Raw genomic sequence first — 23,807 nt, 5'->3', positions numbered from 1 at the left:
TTTTGAGCACACAGTTCAGTATTCCCGTCAAAGGTATCATAAAGTCTTGAAGTGAACAAAGCACGTCCTTACGCTTTATAATTCAACTCGTTTCTCAACGTTTAACATGTGGATTCGCACGAATAGGCTTCTCAAGAAAGGCTCCAAGTGGGCTGAGACGCCAGAAAAATGAGAAACAAAAAACACCCCAACAAAGGAGCGTTCTGCGAGTTGCGTCGAATACAGAGTGGGAATATTGTTGTTGTTTTAAAGGCAAGAATGTTCTTCAGTGCTGACATGACCAGACGCGTTGCACTTGCAGCGCTGCTTATCGCCTGTTGCACCAGTTCCAGTGGGGGAAATTCTGAATTATGTAAGTAGCCGAAAAATACTTTCAGACCCGCCATCAATCGTACACTCACCTCTGCACAAATAATATGAAAACAAGTTTCACATGAAGTTAAGCGACATAATCGTGATGATAGCATCAATGGTTTCTTTCACGACGATGATGCTCTGGATGGCGCACGACACGTTTCGGAGATGCACACCTGGGTAAGCACGCCCGCCACCCAAGGAAGGAAAAAAAATAGGAGGAAAAGAACGGCAGGGAAGTTAACCAGCCTATAGGCAGCCGATTTGCTATTCTGCGCATGGGAGGGGGATGGGGGAGATGAAAGATAGAGAGCATAGAGGGAAGAGAGATAAACACAGCACATTCGGCAGCACATGCGCGCACACTCATTCATAGTCTTTCGCGGTGTGCGACATTGCTGTTACAGCCGCTTGTTCAAATCCGTGTCGCGTAGGAATTTCAACAGAGCTTTTGTCGCCTTCTGTTGCAATGTCTTTTCTCGGGCACTTTAGAGAATAGTGTACACAGACATTTGGCTGTTGTCTATGCACGCAAAAACGGACGCCAGTGACTGTCTCTGGATGTCCGCCACCCAAACTTGTCACGGGTGGCAACGATGCCGTCACACCAGCCCCGTCTCCCCGCGGCACACACATCTAAGCTCATATCTTCGCAGGCACTATTATAGCCGAAGAGGCTATTGCAGCTGTATTTTGTTCTGAACATGTTATAAACCGCTCACATGAGTAAATAGACACCCGAATTTTGACCACAACAATGACAGAATTGCGTGTTGTGCCTCCCGCAGTGCACAGTTAGTTCGATTACCAACAGCGTAAACCCTTTGCCTCCTCCTACACTCAGCGAATGTGAAAACTATGTCTCTGAGTTTGGGTAAGTAGCAGGCTAGATGATGGCACATAATCACTGAGTCATATCAATCATATGTACCATTACCCGAGACTCAGGAAGAATTGATGCTCAGGCATGCCTTCGGCCGACAAAACAAAGACAATAACTATTGGCAGTTACGGAACATTTGGAGTACTTTTTTTTACAGAGCGTATATGTTGCGACGAAATCACAGATTATAAAAAAGACATCAATAATCATTTGTTATTGACCCTACTAGCTACAGGTGCAGTACATTCAATATACGTATTTATATTCAACGTCATTGCAGCACAGCTGGTATGCTGGAGGTTGGCCGAGTATCGAAGAGAATTGTCATCATCGTGTACCGCCATACGCTCTCTTTGTCGTTGCCTTCTACTTCACTCCTAGAACACCTCCGCTCTTTTCTCTGGCATGGTATGCAATAATCCTGATTGGCGCGATAGTGAGTTAAGGGTGAGATAGATGGATAGAAATAGAGAAAGAAAGTAAAATAAAAAAGAAGGATAAATGTGGAGAACAATAAAAGAAGAAAGTATAAAAGAAAGAAGGAAAGATAAAGATAGAAAGAGAAGGTCTTAGCGAAAAAAATTCATTGGTGGCACAGGCATGCATAGTACAGCGAGAATGGGGAAAGAGACAGGTGAGAGGGTATAAGCCTAGTCAAGACAAGACCAGCTAGATGCCCACCAGCTCTGCCGTGATCCAGCCCTCTACGACTTAAAGTGCAAGCTCTGCTTTTTTTTTTTTTTACAGCTGGTACTTTTTACGTTGGCGCGTGTTTAAATATTCGGCAGGAATTTATTAATGGTAATATCAGGAGTGTAGGATCCCCAAACCACCATTACATTATGAGAGACGCTGTAGTGGAGGGCTCCGGAAATTTCGACCATCTGGTGTCCTTGAACGGGCCCCTAAATCTAAGCACACGGGCCTCAAGCATTTTTCAATTTCATCGAAAATGTGGCCGCCGTGGCCGGGATCCGATCCCGTGACATGCGGATCAGCAGTATGGCACTGCAACCACTATAAAGTCATTGTGCGAAATTATTTCGGCTTGTTCAGTTTTTTACGTTTTCGAAAATTCTGACGTCTTTTCTGGCCATTTGAAACAGTATAACAGTATCTAACGGCTAGTTACAGTTGTTGTTGTTTTAAACAAATATATATATATATATATATATATATATATATATATATATATATATATATATATATATATATATATATATATATATATATATATCTTTCACATTAGTCGTGCCTCACGAAAGTGAAACATGCCTCTATAAAAGCAGACTGGGGCGTGAGGGACTCCAGACATTAGGTGCGGAGTCAGGGACTCTAAAACACTTTTTTGAACATGGTCACAAAATTCTACCGATCAATAATCGAGGCTTCAGCCAACATGTGAGCCGAACATTAGAGCGCAGCACGCGCCATGCGGTTAACGATTCAACGTGAAAGTTGGCTAAAAATCAATAGCTCTTCTCTAATAATGCTGTAATACCCAAAATCAAATGTGTCCTCCATACCGAGGCACAGGAACGTGGCCACTGGCTGATTTTAGCGTCGTGAGCTGCATAGTTACAGCGGCCACCGCGGTGTTACACGACGTGCTCGCACCACGCTACACAGATCACAATAGGCATTTTCAGGAGACAAGCCTGTGCATGCGCAGTGACGGTGACGTCACGCACACCATGTTTTTTTTTGGGGGGGGGGGGGGGAGGGGGTGTCACTTGGTGGCACCATTTTCAAATTATCACGAGAATTACCTGGCCCCGAGATATTCTAACTGACTACTTCGGAGGCCACTGACCTCCAGTTTCAATTTCGGCTATCTCCATTTGATACGCTATTCAGACCTAGAAAAGGTCCACTGTAATCACACGAAAAGTCAGCTGCGCGTTCAAAATAAACAAAAAGGAAGGTTCAAGATCATGCCACGTACTAACGTATCCATGGGCTTAGCTACTTGCCCCCTTATCAACCCTCCGCCAGTGTAGCTTTCAACGAGCTGTTGAAAAAGCTTCAAGAAATATCTCTGTAACTCTGTAACTTCACTTGAACTTAGTTTCCTGATGAAACATCGCTGTCACTCAAAATGCAAGTATTTACAAGTAGTAGTGATAACCTTAGGCACGTTACCATGATAGCTAAACCAACATGAGCCTTGCACTACTGCCATAAAACATCTCAATAATAAACCCACTTGTATGAATAGTTCGAATGATTCACAAGTTCTGTCGACAAATTTTGCGCGCCCAGCTTTCGGTTGAATCTCTTCTTTATTGGCGTTGCGAAAAGTGGGATAACTGTCGCTCTGGCAAATCAAACACTCTCTGGCATTACTATAGGTAGACAACCGTGATATGGCAGTGCTACTAAAAAGCCACTTGTGCTAATTTTAGAGCATTTATAATTGTTAAATCCACCAACACCGCTTTCTGTGATCATAAACTTACACCGGGATTCAGTACAAATGGCATATATGCGCTGTATGTGCCAGCAACTATTCTTATCCTAAGCCCGGACAAAACGCTTATGCCGATGATGCATTTCATGAGCCTTTTTTCTTGATTTCTCTATGTTTGAGGAGTAAGAGCTGTTAAAGAAAATTCGGCAGACCCCACGTACTTGAGAATCGACGTTGTGCGAAGCATGTGGAGGGAAGGTGACCATGTTGCAAATTTTTTTATTAAGTGACACGTCATGAAATGACACTAAATATATGTACAAATGTTGCACGCACAGTTGCATGTTGAAGAGTGGCAGATGATTTTGTAACCAGTTGTTTACACTTGCGCAACGCTGACAACTGGGACATGCGTATAAGCAACACCAGAAACTGATATGAAGCGCTGATGCTCGCAAGGATGCTGGCCCTGGACACTGCTACATAAACTAACTTGAGCGCATGACAACCAACCACAATTAGCGTTAACCCGATGTGACGGCTGTATCAAAGGTGTAGATATGTAATGTTTATAAAATTGGGTAGGCAGCACTGCAACCACTACTGATGTTTCACGAAGAATAGCGTCTATTTGAAAAATAGTTACGAGACCTGAAGTAGCTCTTTGGTAAAATGCTTCATTGCCACGCAGAATGCTTGGGTTCAATTTCAGCTGTGATCCTGACATTTATTCTTTGCATTCATCAGGTCAACGCTACAAATGTCAGGTATTTCTTAATGCTCACGCGTTAAAATTGCCCATGTCTGTACTCGTCGTTCCTGGGTAGATGCTAAGTGTCAATCACCTGTTGCACATACTCCCATACCAGCGGAACATACCCGCCCGTGGGTATGTGCCATTGTCTGGCGGAAAGTGTTTGACGACGTACATGACGGTATTGTGACATTATTCACGTCTTGACCAGCACGTCATATTCACCGAACCATCTTACCCCCCCCCCCCCCATGCTAATTTTGGTTCACGCCAAGTTAAGGGGGTGCCCACGAGAGAACCTAAACGTAAGCGGCTAGATAGATAGATACGCTCAAAGTCGTCGAAGTTCACTAATAAATAGTTCGCATTTGAAATAAAAAATAATGACAATAACACTTCGTAAAAAAGAACCTTCAACACCATGGTACTTTAGCATCCTCTATTAACATGCATAACATCATGAATTCCATGTGTTAACCGTGCTAGGGAATCACGTCAAACCGGACTACAGTTGGGAACTGCGCCAACCATTCAACTAACATGGTCTTTCTATCTTACCAATTCGTGAAGAATCCACAGTTAACGCAGTTGATGTGCCAAAGAAATCACAAATATCCGAAGTTGTGCAAAGTAGGTGGTGACTTCGGTGCCTCTTCCGAAAGGGAGACGTATTTTATTTTTTCAACATCTTTTTTTTTTTCGCGGTCAGGCTATGCGCTCTGGTGTGCACAATTCTCAAACGCCTTTACGGCACAAAAATAGTAGTATTTCATTATTACCAGCTTTTACTTCCACAGACACGCAGCTGATTGTCCAGCCTAACAAAGTTATAAATGGTGAGAGCTTCGCCGGATGGCAGCATGGACAGGCTCCCACAGTGTGGAGTAGGGCAAGTCAAGAGAATGGTTACGAGTGTATTTCCATCACCAGCGATGTCGCACGAATGCTTAATGCTATCAGCTATGCGTCATGAAAACCGGTAGACAGTGTGCGTAAACACGGCTTTCCATCATCTGTTCACCGCACTCCCTCGTCGTGCAATTAGCCTATGGACTAATTGTCCGTGATGTCTCGTACGGCTTATTAACTTCGCCCCTTAGTTCTCGATGCTCGTAACGACGTGTACAGTCATTACGCTCGCCATGCAGCCTGTGGTGTGGGATGTGATCTCGCGTTTATGCATGACTTAGGAGGAAACCGACTCATTTGGCTCCGAAACTTTCTCGTAGCAGATGAGCAGAGAAGATCGGCCGGACACACTACCGAGCCACATGTCACCGGAGCGAGGGTAAGCGAACGTCTGCGGAACGACGTAGAAGGGGCCAGCGACACTGTCAATCCATCCGGAAATATTGGAAATCGTAAGTATCGCTCATCGTTGCCTGCCGTCTTTAATGCATCTTGCATACGCACAAATAACTGGCGCTTCTGACTTGTACGCAGATCTCCACTCTGTGCAGTATATTTACAAAGAATATACATTCCTATGGACTAAAATTTGAGTTTTTTTAGAGTTACGGGCATATATTTATCCACCAGCATAACGGCTTTCAAAGCAAAAATGCTTCCATTACGATCAAAGGCATTTAATGTTCACCATTTAAGGATTATTAGATTCGGAGAAGAAGAGTACTTTTTTGAACGCGAATTGTCCTGTCGCAGAGACCCTCAAGAACATTCTGCGAGTAGGAAAGAGGATCGTATAGTCTTGTTTGTGGACTCTTTGGTGACGCCATGGTGAAGGAAATCACGCTTCCTGTAAAGTTCACGAAGTACCATAAACCATCACAAGAATCACATTTCTATCTCAACAATTGAGTCTATTCACTGGTCTTTGCGCTAGTTGAAGTGGTCAAATCTAGATATATGAATAAAGCCTTGGCATAGACGAGGTGGAATGGGGGGGGGGGGGGGGGGGTCATTCAGCTCTTTCTCTTCCCTACAAAATTTTCGATTTTGCATGTGTGTATTACATGCATACATACAAACGCATGCACAAGCATAAGGTTTAGTCAATCCCCCCCCCCCCCCCACTAAAAAATATTATAGTTACGTTACTGGACGTAAGAATAGCAATCTCCCAACAGTCCTCCGTGTACAACGCACCTATCTGAAAATCGTCTGTGAATAGTTTCCCTATCTAAAGCTGGCATTATAGACACAATGGCGGCCCCGTCGGACGTCACGGGGGCCATGGACATCGTACGACCTTTGCTTCTGCAAGCTCTAACAGCAGACAAAAATTGCGGCTAGATCACGTACACGACGCCTCGTTTCTCGACATTTTGAGCACGTGCGTCGGTCACCGTGAAATGCTCTGCGACCCGCGCCATTGGAGTCGCACGCAACGCGCGTGTCGACACCTTCGCCATGCTCGACGCTTCTCCGTTTGCTCTTAATGACATTCCTTCTGCGGAAGCGGTTATGCGTGCCGATAGTCAAGCCATCGACAAATGGTGTTGTTCGTTTGTAATTGATTGATTGACATGTGGGGTTTAATGTCACAAACCCACAATATGATTATGAAAGACGCCGTAGTGGAGGACTCAAGAAATTTCTACCACCTCGGGTTCTTTAACGTGCACCCAAATCTAAGCACACGGGCCTACATCATTTTCGCATCCACGGAAAATGCAGCTGCCGCTGCCTGGATTCCATCTCGCGACCTGCATGTCAGCAGCTGAGTACCTTAGCCACTACACCACCGCAGTGGCAAGGTGTTCGTTTGTCAGATGCAGTGAAAAAAAAATAAAGATGTGTATTCGTTTGCTGTTGCCTTGCGTCCTTGTATGGCGAATAGTGCACTTGAAGCCCGGGACGCGAACATTTTCCTCACCGCTCCGCATGGGATGTCTGGTTGGGAACCACTGCTTACAGACGGTTCATCCTGTGCCTTGCAAAGACACGTCTCTGAAGAGTAGCCGCACCCAATCACCTGACAGCAGCTTAAAACTTTCGTTTAGTTTCGTTGAATTCCACATTGAAATGGGATCTTCACCGTCACGTGAAACAAAACGTGGGCTAAAACGTGAACTCAAGCTTAAGAACAACTTCGGCGATGGTACCAGTGAATTACAATGAACAGCTAGATTCCGACCTCCTCTAGAAGAGGCGATCTGCAATTTACATGATTTGACACCTCACACGATTTCTACGCTTCTGCGCAATATTACATACGTTATGAGGAGACCCCGCCCACTACATTACATTTTCCCAAGCAATGACGTGGCTCTGAGGTAGAGCACCTGCTCGCTGCACCGGAGACCTTGGTTCTAACATCCGTGCGCTACAGAGCGTACATGCCTAAGCACTTCGGACATGTCTTGGCCTTCCAAGATGCCCATCGACAGTTGCAGCTATTGTTTTCGCACATGAAACGCCGGTCACAACGTATATCATTGTCGAGACGCTGAGAGCGCATTCTCGGCATTTATCACGGCTTCCGTCACGTCCTATAGCATGTTTGACAGCGCAGAAGCCCAATGCTTCGTTCTCCGGTACTGTGACAAAACACCAGGACACATTACCGCCTGGCTTCAAACTTGTGCTGCGTTCGGCATCTGCGTTATAGAGTCTCTTAAACCTGACGAGCGCTTATCGGTTCCTGGAATCAATAAGAAGGCACGCATGTCACCGCTAGCACTGAGGAAATTGACTTTGCGTCTGTTATACAAACATACTTTTACCACATACATGCTTACACCGATGACTCTACAAATTCCAGGAGTTCTACAGGAGCAGTGGTTGTTCGATCTGTTAATGTATTGCTATAAGTTCTCTCACACCACGACATCAAGTCAAGTACATTCTTCATTCTATGCGGTCAAGTACATTTTTAAGCAGCAACCTAATCAATAGGTCGTCTTTTGTGACTCGAGACCAGCCTTATGGACACTACGGTTCACTATACTGCATGGATTACACGAACAATCAGTATATCAGATAAGGCCCGACTACCACGAAGCGCTTGAGGAAGGTTACAATATTATATTTCAATGGATGCCGAGTCATTGCGGAATTGTCGGCAATGACCGCGTGGATGAGGCTGCTATATCAGCTCGTGACCAAAACCAGCGCACGCCCATACCACTCTTCAGAACGGACGCTGCAAGGCGACTACAATCACTTGCTCGTCGTATAACTCTCCCACAATGAAATACGCCGGGTTTGTCCAACGCGCGCCTGTATTCATTCGATCGACCCAAACTTGTAACTTCGTTTGCCAACCGGGCTCCCACGACGCGCTGAAACTTCGCTGTGTCACATGAGGTTAGGCGTGGCATTTACAAATGCGTATTCTTGTCTCCTCGGAATGGCAAACAGTTCGGCATGCAACCTTTGCGCCTTCGAGGAGACGCTTAAGCGCATTTTATGCCAATGTCGAGCATACCAGTGTGAACGACGTGTTATGGAAGCCAAGCTCCATCGGCTGGATTGACGACCGCTTACAGAAAAGATCCTGGGACCTTGGCCGAAGGTATCGCATACGCGCAAACCCATGAAGGCTCTTTTGTACTTTTTATGGACCACCGGACTTCACGAGCGCTTGCGAAAGAACAGCGTGAGACCGTGCTGAGTAGTCTCGAGCTGACTATGTATTCATCTCTTTTTTACTCTCCCCCTTTTCTCTCACTTTCGTTTCTGTTATTCACGCTTTCCCCCACCCCAATTGCAGGGCAGCCAACCGAGTCAAGCTTGCTTAACTACCCTGACTTTTCTCTTTATCTCTCTCTCTCTCTCCTCTCTCTCTCTCCTCTCTCTTGGTTCAATTCTCAGTCAAACTAAATATATTTGGTATTTATTTTATTGGCATCATTTTCGATTTTCTACGCAAGGATGATGCTGATTTTTTGCTCACAACTGACCACACCAACGCCGTAACCAGAATTTCTCGGAAACCAGCTTCCTAACGCTAACACGCTAAAATGCGTGCAGAATCTCCTCTGGGAATTTCCAACCGGCGCGGCCTTAAAGGGATGCCTATAGGCGCAAAGTGTTATTTTAGCTTGCGACCATCTCTATAAAATGCTGTTGCCAGGTGGCATCGGCAGGGCGTCTTTCGCATTCTCTCCTTTTCTCCGGAAATTGAGCAAACCCTACTACTCTCAACTGGTCCGTTTAAAATGAAGAAGGGAGCACTCAGACGGCAAATGCCGATTAAGATCGTGCACAAAACGCTAAGCGCATGCGGTGAGCCACACAAGACGACGCAAGCCACGGCCTAATGTGCGCACTGTTCACATGTAAAACTCTAAAATAGCATACGCTCAATTCAAAAGCGACTTTTTAAACAGACATTTTCGATTTAATTGCATTGTGTGTGATAGGTTACTGTTGAACATTTTGAGTCACCTCACTTTCGTTTGCTGAACAGCTTCACTGATGATAGAAAAAATGAATCAACAAAGCAAACACTGAGCGTAGCAGAGACAACACGAAGACGTGCTCTGACAGGCAACTCATTAGTTATTGAAAGAAGACAAGAAAATGCACCTTTGCAAACAAAAAACAACTAAACTCGAACACAAGGTGACATTTCCTGACGTCACTTGGTGTAAATGTCATCTCATTTTCACTCACGCTGGCACTATTTTTGTTCATGTGTACATACTTTTGGTTTCTTCCCATAAATAATGAGTTGTCAGTCACCATTCTCGTGTTTCGTTTTGTTTCAAAAGTGAAGCATTTCTTAGCAAACTTCGGCGACTTTGAGCGTATCTATCTATCTATCTATCTATCTATCTATCTATCTATCTATCTATCTATCTATCTATCTATCTATACCACCGCCTACGACTTTAAGCTCTCCTGGCCGTTCCGATAATGGTATTGATACGATTGATTGATTGATTGATTTGTGGGGTTTAACGTCCCAAAACCACCATATAATTATGAGAGACGCCGAAGTGGAGGGCTCCGGAAATTTTGACCACCTGGGGTTCTTTAATGTGCACCCAAATCTGAGCACATGGGACTACAACATTTCCGCCTCCAACGGAAATGCAGCCGCCGCAGCCGGGATTTGAACCCGCGACCTGAATGGTATTGATACCAATTTTTTTTAATCGTATTGATACAAAAATTGGTATGGGATAACTAAAGTGTATGACGAGCATAAGTGACTAGTCAGAATATAAAATCATGAAATGTATGTCATAAATATGATGATTTACATATCATGATCTTGATGATTTTGTGGTGATTTCGTTCGCATGACATATTGCAAAACTGTTATGGTATGACATGACTGCATGGTGAACATAAGCGACCGGACCTAACGTCGAAATCATGACGTGCATGTCATGTAAATCATGGTGCGCTCGCGGTCGTTTCGCTAGCTTCACATATACCAAATTTAGCATTACGGGCCTTGATTGATTGACAAATGTATATGACTGGTACAAGCATGATAATCATGAGATGCGTGTCATGTAAGAACATGACTAGATGCCGCGATAATGATGCGCTCGTGGTGATTTCGCTAGATTCACATACACCAAATTTGGTATCGCGTGACGTGAATATACAAAGATAAATGACACGTCCACACATGATAATTATGACAAGGAAGTTATGTACGGCATAATTTAAGCCCATCTCATAACGTTGTGTTGATCTTAAGGTATCATAACAACCTTCCTCATTCGTGCTTCGCATATCATTGACGGGCAACTGTAGGTGGGATCTGGCAATCTTTTTTGTTTTTCATCCCTTGTTTGCGCTGTTAGCCTAACTCATTTTTTGAGACATGTACCCACGAGGCCATTTTTTTTTGTCACTTGTACAGCTGGAAATGCACCTGGCACACACCTCAAGCAGAAGCACGCACCTTCGTGCGGGCTTTCTACTTGAGGTGTGCGCTGCAAGTTTCAAGCTGGTTGTCGTTCTTCTCGTGATTTTGCCATTCGTTGCTGTATCATCCATTCCTTCTTCCATGTGGCAAAACAGTGCACAAAAAACTCGCTCAACTTCCTCTGTGAAGGCACGTTTCCCCTTCGTGTTATACCAGTTCTTAGACGAGGGATCAACTACATTTTTTCACATTCTAACGTGATAGCGTCAGAACACTTTTTTCGCATACATTCCTGCGTAGGCGTCGGCGTCGTTGGTTGCGAGAGCAAAAGCCACGATGTCCACGAGTGAAAATTGAAGATAGCTTGAGATAAATATATAAGAGAAATGTTTGGTGTGGTTGAAAATGTGGAATTCAACGAGGCAAGCAGATGTTCTACCACAGAGTCACGCGAGCGCTTAAAACTACTTCATCAAAAAAAGAAAAAAGGATTGATGATTGATGATGATTGATTTCTGGGGTTTAACGTCCCAAAACCACTATTTGATTATGAGAGACGCCGTAGTGGAGGGCTCCGGAAATTTTTACCACCTGGGGTTCTTTAACGTGCACCCAAATATCTGAGTACATGGGCCTACAAAAAAAGAAAAAAGGAAAAAACGTTTAGATTGCCATCTAGTCGGTTCATAATGCATGTAATATTGTGTGGCACGATCACAGAATCGCATCAGGTGTCAAAACATCGTCTAATTCTGAAACAATTGTGTAGCTTAAAACCAACTGTCCACCATTTTTAAATGTGCCGTGGTATGCGTGGCACCTTACCGACGCGTAGTGAGTAGTTCGTCGATTTTCGAAAGGAAGAATTATGGCGTTGTACAAGTAATAGACATTCTATTTTAGCCTGAAATGGCAAACGTCACGCGCACAAAAGTTTCCTCTCCATGAGGTTGAAGGCGATAAACAACGGGTCCTAATGCGCCTTGGTCACAATTTCGTGGGGCATGCGCCCTTACACTAGCAGGAATGTCGCGAAACACTTCTTGATCTCGGAGGCCTTCGTTCGAGCAACACCAGTTGTCGCAGCCCCAAACAAAATCCTGCCAAAGCAGCAGAGGCCAGCAAAATGTAAAATGTAGATTACGCTATCACGTTCTACTCTTGAATGTGAAGCTCAAGCGTGCTCCAAGTTTTGTTTTTCGCCGCGAGTACAAAGCTTCCATATGACTCAGATATATTCACTTTAAGCAAGGATGAGTGTGTTGCCGCCTGATCAAGACTCTTTCCTTCACAGCAAGACGCCCTACATTCAAACCCCACGAAGGACTTTTGTTTTGTTTTGTACATTTTATTTCTTTGGAGATGGTGAGCATCGCTTGTGACAGATGCACCAGCAGATGAACGTACCGGGAACAGCGCCAAACGCACGCAGTTCCAGGTACTTCCGCCTGCGCAAAGTATACTTCATGAGTAAATCTGAGTGAGCTCCACATATTTGTAGCCCCGCCGCGGTGATCTAGTGGCTAAGGTACTCGGCTGCTGACCCGCAGGTCGCGGGTTCGAATCCCGGCTGCAGCGGCTGCATTTCTGATGGAGGCGGAAATGTTGTAGGCCCGTGTGCTCAGATTTGGGTGCACGTTAAAGAACCCCAGGTGGTCAAAATTTCCGGAGCCCTCCACTACGGCGTCTCTCATAATCATATGGTGGTTTTGGGACGTTAAACGCCACATATCAATCAATCATCAAATCCACATATTTGTACCGACCTATCGAGATAACTACTTCAGCATTATTATCGGCCCTTTGTCGGCTCGCGTTTATAATCTCGTCTACACTCGCCCATACTTCAACCTACTCGCTTTTGTACGCCAACTCAGTATTTATTGATCAGATAAGTGTATAACGGGCGTAATTTATTTCCGGGTGAGGTGCCTTGACCTTCCCCACTAAACCTGTTCACGGTAATTCTTAACAATATCTCGGGGGATATCTCTTGCAATAAAAATAGCCCTTATAGATTGCAACCACTGATAACTCTTATTAGGACGTACGAGATGAAAAGGTGCCTACTGGAGCACCGATTGTGCGAGATGCTGCTGTTAAAGACCGTTTAAGACTTGACCTAAAGAGTTCAATATATTAAAACTAAGTAATAAGTCGACTCACTCAGACTGACTCAGACTCAAATACAGTCATGAGTCTAAGTAAGTCAGAGTAAGTAATGTTATGGTGAGTTTGAGTCAGAGTGAGCTCGATTGAAAAAAAATGTATGCTCATTCTGAGTACGAGTGATTCCGTGTGGGGAGAATCAGCGTATAACCTAGACGTATAACAATATATTTCAGCTAAATTCACAGATAAGGCTTAAAATAATGCTGAAGCACCACAAAAGTATACATTGGGCATGCAGGCCATTTTTATACTTTTTGTATTTGCATAGTTAATCCACTCCAGATGAATTAAGCTACTCTGTAAGTACTAATAGTGTTCTAGTAAACGTCTAATACGGGAATATCTAACGTGTTATTTATTATGCAACCATTTTTGTGCTGGCCTGAAACATTTCGTGAAGTATTGATAAAGATAAAATTACATGACATATCTCGTTGTACGCCGAGATTTAAATGCTCTCAAACATACCGCGTATGATGCAACATCATGGCACATTTAGCGTGGTGGGCCTCCGCTTATGACCGGACCGGACAGCTTTATACTGACTATACGCAGCGCTTTCGCTAACGATCACTGCTCTGAATTGCGCACTCAACAACTGCCCTGCTGCCCCGATACTTTTTAAAGCGGCATCACACTTAAGGTTAAATGCACCGTTCGTTCATGCGTGGCCGGTTTGAGAGCGCCGTAATCACGGCACTTAAAGTGGTGATGGCTCTTTTTTTTCTTATGTTGTGCAAGCTTTCTTAAAGACGCCGAAAAATAAAGCATTACTTGTCAAGTAGGAAGTCAAAAAGTGCTGTTTTAAGTGCTTGCTATAACGCTCAGCAAATTCCACGTATAAAGTCTTGTCTCAAATTTAGCACTTCTAATGCAGCTTAATTAACCTTGCACTCCTTATGCAGTTAGGCAAATTAAAAATCTTTGCGGCAGAGTTACTCGACAACAAAGTTGTGTAAAACTTTTTAAGTGGCGTTGTGTCGCACGTTTCTTTGTGTGTGTTACGGTACCGCAGGCCTAGGCAGAAGTGTAATGTGGCACAATTATTAGCTCGCGTTAGGCTTCACCAGATGAAAAGAATGTCATTAGCCCAGCCGGAAAGGCTGTGAGTATGCATGTCCTCCCTCAAGAAAGTTCTATTTATGCTTTATGGAGCGCAGGCTTTTAGGGCCTTGTACACAAGTGTCTGCCAAGGCAGCAGTGCAATGTGTTACAATCGTCATATTTCACTGTGTTCTAGACTCTCATCGCGTATTTCTAGATTTCTTGGCCCCCGCCACTATAGGCACTGAAATATATTTGCTACATGTATATTTTACTCACTCAACAGCGTCTGCTTTAGGGCCCTTTACAGACAAGATATGTTTCAATTGTAGGAACGATTATGCCATTGTCGCACCTGGAGTGGCCTTCTTGAACCCATCTTGGTTATTGCATTGTATGCATAAAACACCACACTCCTTAGCAAAAAAAAAGGATGTTACTTGTTGCATACGAAATGAAACAATGTGCATTTAGTCGTGTTCAAGAATACTTCAGCATTATGTCTAGGCTTGGCTGTTCAGGTTGCTGGGATGTCCTTATAAAAAACCTCCCCCCTGTCGCTCTGAAAGTTGTGCAGCACCCTGCAAAAAAAAAAAAGCAGTGTGGCGTATCATCTTGAAAGTGCTTGCAAGATCACCTACAATGCTTGCGTTCCAACTAATATCAAATATTTGCTGCAAGCTCTGTTTTGTGCATGGATAGAAGCAGAATTTGAGTAATCTGTTGCCGTATATGCATAGCTGTCGCTGCACTGTAACGGAGAATGTCTGAAAGCATGGGCACGTCCAAAAAATATGTTGTATGGATCTGCCTCCATCACTAAACGGAATCGGGTGTGACGTGTCCATAAAATGTATTTCTGCTCTCTGAAATGCATCTTTGTTATATGTGTCTCGAATCCTATGCGACTATAGCATCTCAACTCATCTTCACATACAGGAAATGAAATATTAAACTGCGAGACAGAAGGCTACAGTTGTCAGGCGAGGGACGTATGCAAGAATTGGATGTTCAGGGCGTTTTTATTCGGCTGCAAAGACGACAAAGTGTGCTGCGAGATGAGTAAGTTCCGCACTTTCTCAATGACACTGCTATGAATGAACTTTTCGAGCGACGTGTTTGTGATCCGTTCTTTTCCATAGCAAAGGTCTGGTGTGTCACAAAGTTTGAACTTCGCAGGGTACAAAAAAAAGGCGGTTCTCACTGCTACTCAAACCTGCAGAGCTTTGTTCAATAATTTGACAGTTAATTATCTGCAGCGTATACATATGTACTATGCACAACCGATCCCGTCAAATTGAGCAGCTTTCTTCTTCTCTCAAGCATGAGCAGCGTGAAAGCTTGTGGCCGAGACAAACACCGCATCGAAATAATGGTGCATGCATTGTTATATTTCCGTAATTCATTTCACTTGACAAAAGTGAGCTACTGTTAATTTCTTGTACCCTTGAATTTCCTTTCTAATTGCCAAGTAACTGTCGCGCAGAGAATCTCGAGAACACGTCTTGAAATCCAAGTCACAGCTGCTAAATTTCGATTGGTGCGAAATGCAAGAACAACCACGTAGAGATCCTACGTGCTGTGCTAAGGAGGCCCAAGTAATCAAAATTATTCCGGAATGTCAAACTTTGTACATGATGCGCCTCGCAATCACATTGTAGTTCTGGCACGTTAATTTCCAGAATGTGATTTCTTTGTGTTTTGATAAGATGCATCAAGTATTCAATCCTTAGTTTGTCAGATGCCAACGGGCGAACCCGTCCGAAGAGAAGAGAGATATTCGACTGACGCATTCGTGTCTTCTTCCACAGCTATAGGTACTACCTGCCTGTCAGACTACGGATTCCCTGGAAGGTGTGTGGCCAACGACAGCTCAGAATACTGCAAAACAAGGGTTCCCAGTGCAGACTGCTCTCTTAGTCAACTTTGCTGCCGAACGGAGTAGCAGCGCTAATCAGTTGTCATTCACCGACACGATGAAAGGATGTTTACGTGGCACACAGCGAGCAACACAGTCAACTGTTTTTTTTTTTCCTCAGTTACAATAAGCAGAGCGAACACAGATCAACCGAAATGTGGGGCCTCGTCGCCCTCATTCTCCAAGCAGCAATGCGGTATTGTAACTCAGTGAATGCGTAATTACTCACACATTCTTCAATACCATGAGCACCATTCTCCCAAATGCTTGGTCTTACCCAATGCAGCGTCTTGCAATAACCAGCTGGCGCCAGTCTGGGCAAGAGACAGTATTGCGCAAAACCAAGTCTACAAGGATACCGTTCATCGGGGCGCTGAAGAATGTTATCATGACGCTTATGCAAGGGTCTTACTTTTGCAACACCAATCAATGAGGAATAAAATGAAACCTCTTTCAAACTCAACACCGAAAAAAATTTCTCCCCTTTCTCATTTGGTGAAACTCCTCCAGAAAAAAAAGAAAGGAAGAAAGAAAGAAAGAAAGAAAAAAGAAAGAAAGAAAGAAAGAAATGAAACTACTGTTATATTTCATAATATTTTAACTTGTCTAAGTGTGCTATTATGTGTACATTTGTTTTTTTCCTATTGTTCATTCTTGAGTACCGTTAGGTATTATTCTTTTATTTATTTTTTCGCTGCAGAGCTTATTGATATGTAGTAGCCGAGGCAATATAGACCTGTACCTCTCCACAGCAAAACACAGCAGAAAGAAAGAAAGAAAGAAAGAAAGAAACAAAGAAACAAAGAAACAAAGAAACAAAGAAACAAAGAAAGAAAGAAAGAAAGAAAGAAAGAAAGAAAGAAAGAAAGAAAGAAAGAAAGAAAGAAAGAAAGAAAGAAAGAAAGAAAGAAAGAAAGAAAGAAAGAAAGAAAGAAAGAAAGAAATTTATAACATTAAAGACGCAATCATTTCTACGCTGACTGAACCAGAACACTATAGACGTCCATCCCTACCACTGTCACTTCAGACGAATCTTTGTAAAAAAAGTGAATGTATAAAAGACAACTGATTCACCTGTGGGGTTAGGGGTTTTAAACCTAGTGTTTCAACTTATGCAAAGCGTCTTATTCACTAAGAAAAGCAACCAAGCTTGCAGAGTTTGAATGCATCTGAACCATATCAATGCCTGCTAATGGCAGTCCGAAACGAATGCGAAAGGAGGGCACTTTCTATAAAACCCGCCCCGGTGAACTAGCGGTTACATTGCTTGACGGCTCACCCAAAGGTCACGGGATTGAATCCCGGCCGGGCCAGCTGCATTTTCGATGGAGGCGAGAATGCATGAGGTCCGTGTACTCAGATTTAGGTGCACGACTAAGAACCCCAGGGAGTCTCAATTTTTAAGGTTATGAGGAACCAAGGTGTCCCTCATAGCCACATAGTGGTTTGGGACGTCGAACTGAAGGCTTCGTGTAAATATTTCATCGTCATGAAACAAAATCCTTCTTTAGCACAACATGCTATGGAGCATTCTACGCATCATAAAATTATAATGGGCTCTTAGGCATCGCCTTTAATAGCTTAACGCGATAAAAATGGCCGCACGCACGCACATACAAACACTCCCAATCGCTATAGGCTGCCTTCCATTCTCAGTGGAGAACTAAAGTGGACCTCGATGAACACCCAAGTACTAGCTTCCCCCAGCGCCCTTCTTTCTTTGCATATATCTCGAATTTTCGTTCATGACTAACGCTGATTTTTCGCTGACGATCAAAGAAGCCGCTGCCGATGCCACCGGCACCGACACGAGAATTTCTGCGCAACGAGTTCTTTCGTGCTATCACGTTCAAACTCAAGAAACTTTATTGCCAAACACGTTTCGGTGCTCGCTGGACGCTTCTTTTGTGGGACCGTTCTAGAAGCTCACGAAGATTACGAAAGCCACCGTGTCGCTTCCACCCGACACCATTCCATGGGACGCCGCAGCCAGTTTTCCTGCAAGAAAATGTATGCTTACTCATCACTTTGAAAATGCACGAAGAAAACTCTTTTAGGTGTTTAACTATAAATTTTGAGAAAATATTACTTTATCCAGTTCATTAGCTGGGTGAATGTTTTTTTTTTTTTTTGTAGCATTCATTGAACATGATGTCCGCATGAGCATGTAATTGATAATCTGAGACTTAGAGTAAATTCCATTTTCGTTTTTGGCCTTTTAAAATATTTAGTAAGCGAATGCTTCGTGCAAGTAGTTTGGTGGGTAAAAGAATATGCCTTAGTTTGCCTGGTTTTCTAACGCATTGGTCTCACTATTGCTGCTTCGCTCTGCGATCAAAGCTGACATTTTTTATGGGCGAAGCAGATTTGGGTCTCGGATTGTCGACATTACATATCCATGTGTCATGTCGTCGTCACGGACCATGGAAAATGGGCGTGATAGTTAGATAAATCCCACCACTCGCCACCTGTCTATACTATATACGCTTGTTATGAGCCAAATGCTCCTCGTTACTGCCTATAAATCATTATGCTTGGCTTAGCAGTGGTGCGACAATCCCCGAAAAAAATTTACCAAGACACTCAAGTTTGTTATCTAAAACCAGAGACACAAACGTGGTTCCCTACGGTAAAGTTATCTGTTTGAAACGACTTCTTGAAACCTATCTGCAAAGTGACGGTGCTTTACTCACTACCGGTCCACTAAAAAGGAAGAAGGCATCAGTGAGACCAGCCGACGGTGTTAGTAAACTCGAAACACCCATTCCTACATGGGGAACTGAAAACGGGCATGCATGGAAGAAGACGAAGAAGAAGAAGCGCCTTAGAGTAAGTTGCAACGCAGTTTTCTGATGGCGTCAGAGGAGTAGAAACATTCTTCCCTAGATGCCCGGTTCCAGGCTTGGTACCGCTAGTGCCTCATCAAAAAAATCTCTCTCAAAACAGTGTGTCCAATTGCCCCGGTTGGACCCTTCTTTGTCTCATTGCCTGTTAGCAGCGGTTTTGCTGTGGGGAAACTCCATCGCACACTGCATGCTTCGCCCCTACCCAGGTTCCACTTTAGTGGAGCTGAACACCCTTCCACATGCTTCAGCCCTCTCCAATTTTTGTTGTTGTTGTTGTTTCAAGTTTACCTCAATTACCACGCATTGTTACCGCAATAAACTGTGAAATCGTAGATTGGTCCCGTTCCGACGAAGACGTGGCTGTGGCACGTCGGATATTATTGGTGGGGGACCTCAGCAGCAACCCCTAATCGGCGGTCGTGCAGGCGCCGTAGTATACGGGACCAACAAGCATCGGACGCGCCGTCGAATCACGGCGCGCTACCACTGACGGAGAAAGCTTCGGATTTTGTTGGCCCCTCTGCCCAGCTGCAACCGCGGTAGTCTGAGAGCTGCTCGCTGCTTGTGCTGCTGCTCCCGACTCGCCTTAGAACACTAAAGCGCTGCGTAACTGTCTCCTGGAGTTCGTGTCTCTTTTGCCTGGAGCCGCCTTCTCCGCAAATGCAAAAGCTCATATGTTAAGGAGCCTGGGAGTTTTTTTTTTGTTTTTTTAGAAATAACAGCACGAATTTCAATTCGATGACGTGAAAAAACTTGTAGCACACTCGCTTTTTTTGCGTATGAATGAATTAATGAATGAATGTGCGTATAGAGTAAATTAAATAACCTCCGCGACTCACGAGAAGCTGCAGAATTCCGTTGCTTGGTGACGGAGCCTCAAGTTTAGAATTCCGGTCTGTTCTACAGACTTGAATTCTAAAGTTATGTTTTTACAAACGACATGTACTGTGCAGTTTCACATCATCGAATACAGTCTTAACTTCCTCAGAAATTCTACATTTTCTCAGATCTACTTGTCTCTAGCTTGCGCAGCCGACTGTATGTACGACAGGTGACTTCAACGTAAATATTCAAGAAAAGTCTCAGAACGGTTTGGTGTATGGCCAGCAAGTACTTGTTGCTTCAAAGAAAAACAACTGAACTAGAGCTTCAGCACTCCTGTAGTGCGATTGTCTTATTAGGGCCCAGCCGCGCTGGTGTAGTGGCTAAGGCACTCGGCTGCTGAACCGAAGGTCGCGGGATCAAATCCCGGCTGCGGCGGCTGCATTTTCGAAAGAGGCGAAAATGCTGTAGGCCCATGTGTTCAGATTTTGGTGCACGTTAAAGAACCCCAGGTGGTCGAAATTTCTGGAGCCCCCACTACGAGGTCTCCCATAATCATATCGTGGTTTTAGGACGTTAAACCCCACATATCAATCAATCAGCGGTTGTCTTATTTCGTACCCTCTTCACATCGTTTTACAGTGAAAGCTGTTATGAGATCAGAACACGGGTCACGCGCGGCGCCATAGTTGACCGCTGCCGCCTCTGCCGGTGTCCGTAACCAGTATCGAACGAAAAAAAAAACTAAGTAAATAAAGACCACCAATGATTCAATGGGATGGGAACCCGGGTCTGCTGCGTGCCAGGCCAGTATTCTACCACTGAGCCACACCTGGCTTAAACTGGTCTTAGACAAGCTTGATGTCTGGAAAGGAATCACGTTGATATGAGTAATAAAGCGTCCTATAGAACATCAAGGGAACAGCCAGGCGTCACACAATGCAAATTGCGTAATGAGTGGGTCGTCTAATACTCCAACCCACTAAGAAACTTGCTCTTGATCCCCTATTAACTGTGGCACATACCCACTTCAGGAATATTTTTTAATCGTCGTTAGCCACTGCATAAAAAAAATTTCACAAAGTTCCTAACAAGTGTAGCTAATACCACTCTTCTCAAAAGAATGACGAAGGATAGCATAGTGAATGCTGTCCTACTACACAAAATGTATGATTATTTTTGGCATATTGGATACCCAGCAGTGTACTTGTAGCAGTTACCCAAAGAGTGTTTAGAAAAGGCTCTGAAAGGCCGCTCTTGTAGCTTTCGCTGTGACTGTGCTACGCGTTCCACGCTGACCTGGAGGGGTTTTTTTTAATAGTGTTGAATAATGTTCACTGATTGTCTATGTCGACGTATAGGTCAGGACAGAATTTTTGTCTTACGGAAACCACAAGGATTAAGGGTAAGATGGAGGCTTGAAGCGGCGAGAAACGTTCTATACTTATAATATGTCGCGGGAGCCAACGTTTTGACAAGTCTCCCTGTCGAAAAGCCGGTTCAGTGACATTTATTGTCCGACAACTCCACGATAAGGGACTCACTTACTTTACGAACTTAACATAATATTAATACGCGTGTGACACTGGATCTGTTGTATTGCTTTGTTGGCGACATATTTGCACCACGTCCTTATCCCTTTAATAAAACGTTGAGGCAATAAAGAACCTAATTAAGCAGTTGAAGGAGCTTCAACTAACTGGATGACAGTGGTTTAGATGGAAACGTTGTAGACCATCGCTATATATGGCACATTCTATTATTGCTCATATCCGAGAAGGACGCGTAATTTGCCATATTACTCATCTATTCGAGGCCCCAATACCGAAAGCGAGCTTGCCCGCATGGAAAGGTGGCCGCTGCCTTACGACAGACCAGAACATCTCGTGGCCAAGGGATGAACTTCGAACCGAGGCACGTAGCAGCACAACCTGCTTAGGAAAAACGGCAAGTCGTTTAAGATACACAACTGGACCATTTAAATCTTTGCTTGCAAGGTGTGGTACTTATCTGTTCCTTTCTTTAAGCTATGAATAGGCCCAAAGCACACTCGTCTCTTGCAATATCGGCAAGAAGAAGCAGCACCGTCACCGCCCCGACGGTCTTACGGAAGAAAAAAGGGAAATCGGGGTTTTCTTGCGCACACCGCGAAAAAAAAACATACAAGCCTCAAACATTGCACGCGAAAATGAGGTTGTTGCTAGTGAACTCGCTTTCCGCTTTCCCCGACGAGACACTGCCAAAACACGCCTTCATTCATAGTTCGCCTCTTCTGCGTCAGCGAAAATTCCGGTCTGATGAGAGAGAGCGGCCGCCTTGTATGCACGCGTGGCGCACTCGGTTTAGATATCGCTCTTGAAATGCGATTATATGTGTCTAAACGTACCTGGAATTTTTCGGCTTTCGAAAAATGTTAGGCTATATACTCTAGCACCGAGTGTACAACTTTTCATGCAAACAACTGCCGCTAATTAATACATAACTTTTTTCATTACCCAATTGAATGTGACTTTGGCCGTGGCAACGTATTTCCGCCTCGATGTAGTGTTGCATGGAGAAAATTGCAGCCGCTTGCTTGTCATATAAATGTATAAAATTTCTGCATTGTTCATAAAAAGAAGCTCTCTGTATATGTTAAGCGCTAAGCCATTGTCATAGTCTGGTCTTAGACACTGGCTCTTTTGTTCAAGAAGCGTTCTCGGTCATATAGCTTTCTGTATAGACGACCTCCATCGTTAGCTAACTTTAACCATATATTTGACTGTAATCTGACAAATCATTGGCATCGTCGCGAAATGTGTTATGGTGACACTGGCTAATGCCAGCGAGAGATACGTCACAGAAACTTCATTGCGACACCTAGAGACAGTGATGCAGGTCGTAATAGTACTGACAGCGCAACATATCATTGTCTTTTTTGCCTATCACTACTTTCCTCGAACTCTTCTGCGTCTTATATGCATGTGACAAACGCATGCAAAAAAAAGGCTGCAAGTGACTCCCGAGCCATGTACCTTCGTAAACTATTAGGGTGTGTTTGTACCACCGAAATAAGCGCGGTAAAATAAAGCGCCTGTCAACTTACTCAACCCTAGGTAAATCCTGTTATGCTATACTGGCCACTGCCGAATTTCACCATTTGTCAATTGGGATTGGCTCAGACATCCCTATGGTCTCTATCGTTGGCTGAAATGCCACCACTATGAAGTTTGACAAGATGGCGGGATCTGACAGTGTCTACGATAGCATAGATATTTCTATAATAACACTAAAGGGAACTTGGCTTAAGTGTCCATGGGAGCTGCAACGCACGGCGCTCCAACGAGCATAGGAATGATGGATAGTACACCAATTTAAATTGCTTTAATTAGCTCACCAATTTAAATTGGTGAGCTTAACACCAGAGTCCCCTCTCGTTAATTTTAAGAAACTCTATTTACGACAGCACTTTTGTTCGTGACGATAGCTGGTGCAGTTTGTGAACGCTTTCGCGGTAGACTTGACAAAGGCAAACAACAAATTTTTATATCTGCAGACGAAAGTGTGTCTTTCCAAGGAAAGTATCCATTGGAAAACATTCAGATGAAAGCGAGCCGATGAAACGCTGAAAGGCCAGTGCGTGTCGATCGCGAAAAAGCGAAAGTGCCACTGCAGCAGTGCAGCGCCGAGTTGACCAAGCTCGGTTCCGGCATCGGCGACACGGGCGTCGCGTAGACGCCTTCGAAAAGCGCCGCGCGCCACTGGCGGTCGACAAAGCGCGTCGTGAGTCGGCAAGAAACACGAGCGGCGTTCATTAAGAGCCACGAGCTCG

At 44.2% G+C, this 23,807-nt stretch overlaps 1 protein-coding gene across 1 annotated transcript; it reads left to right on the top strand.

Moving 5' to 3' along the window:
- The first annotated feature begins 273 nt into the window (after positions 1–273).
- On the top strand, positions 274–16,791 carry LOC119176734 (uncharacterized). Its single transcript, XM_037428092.2, has 4 exons — positions 274–352; positions 5,634–5,762; positions 15,350–15,472; positions 16,222–16,791. Exons 1-4 carry the CDS (start codon positions 277–279, stop codon positions 16,353–16,355), a joined length of 462 nt encoding a protein of 153 aa, XP_037283989.2. The 5' UTR covers positions 274–276; the 3' UTR covers positions 16,356–16,791.
- Positions 16,792–23,807: the final 7,016 nt, after the last annotated feature.

Source organism: Rhipicephalus microplus, chromosome X, assembly GCF_043290135.1.
Source record: "Rhipicephalus microplus isolate Deutch F79 chromosome X, USDA_Rmic, whole genome shotgun sequence".
In the NCBI taxonomy this organism is placed as follows: domain Eukaryota; kingdom Metazoa; phylum Arthropoda; class Arachnida; order Ixodida; family Ixodidae; genus Rhipicephalus; species Rhipicephalus microplus.
The sequence above is the reverse complement of the archived record's forward strand: the minus strand, read 5'-3'. Positions and strand labels throughout refer to the sequence as shown.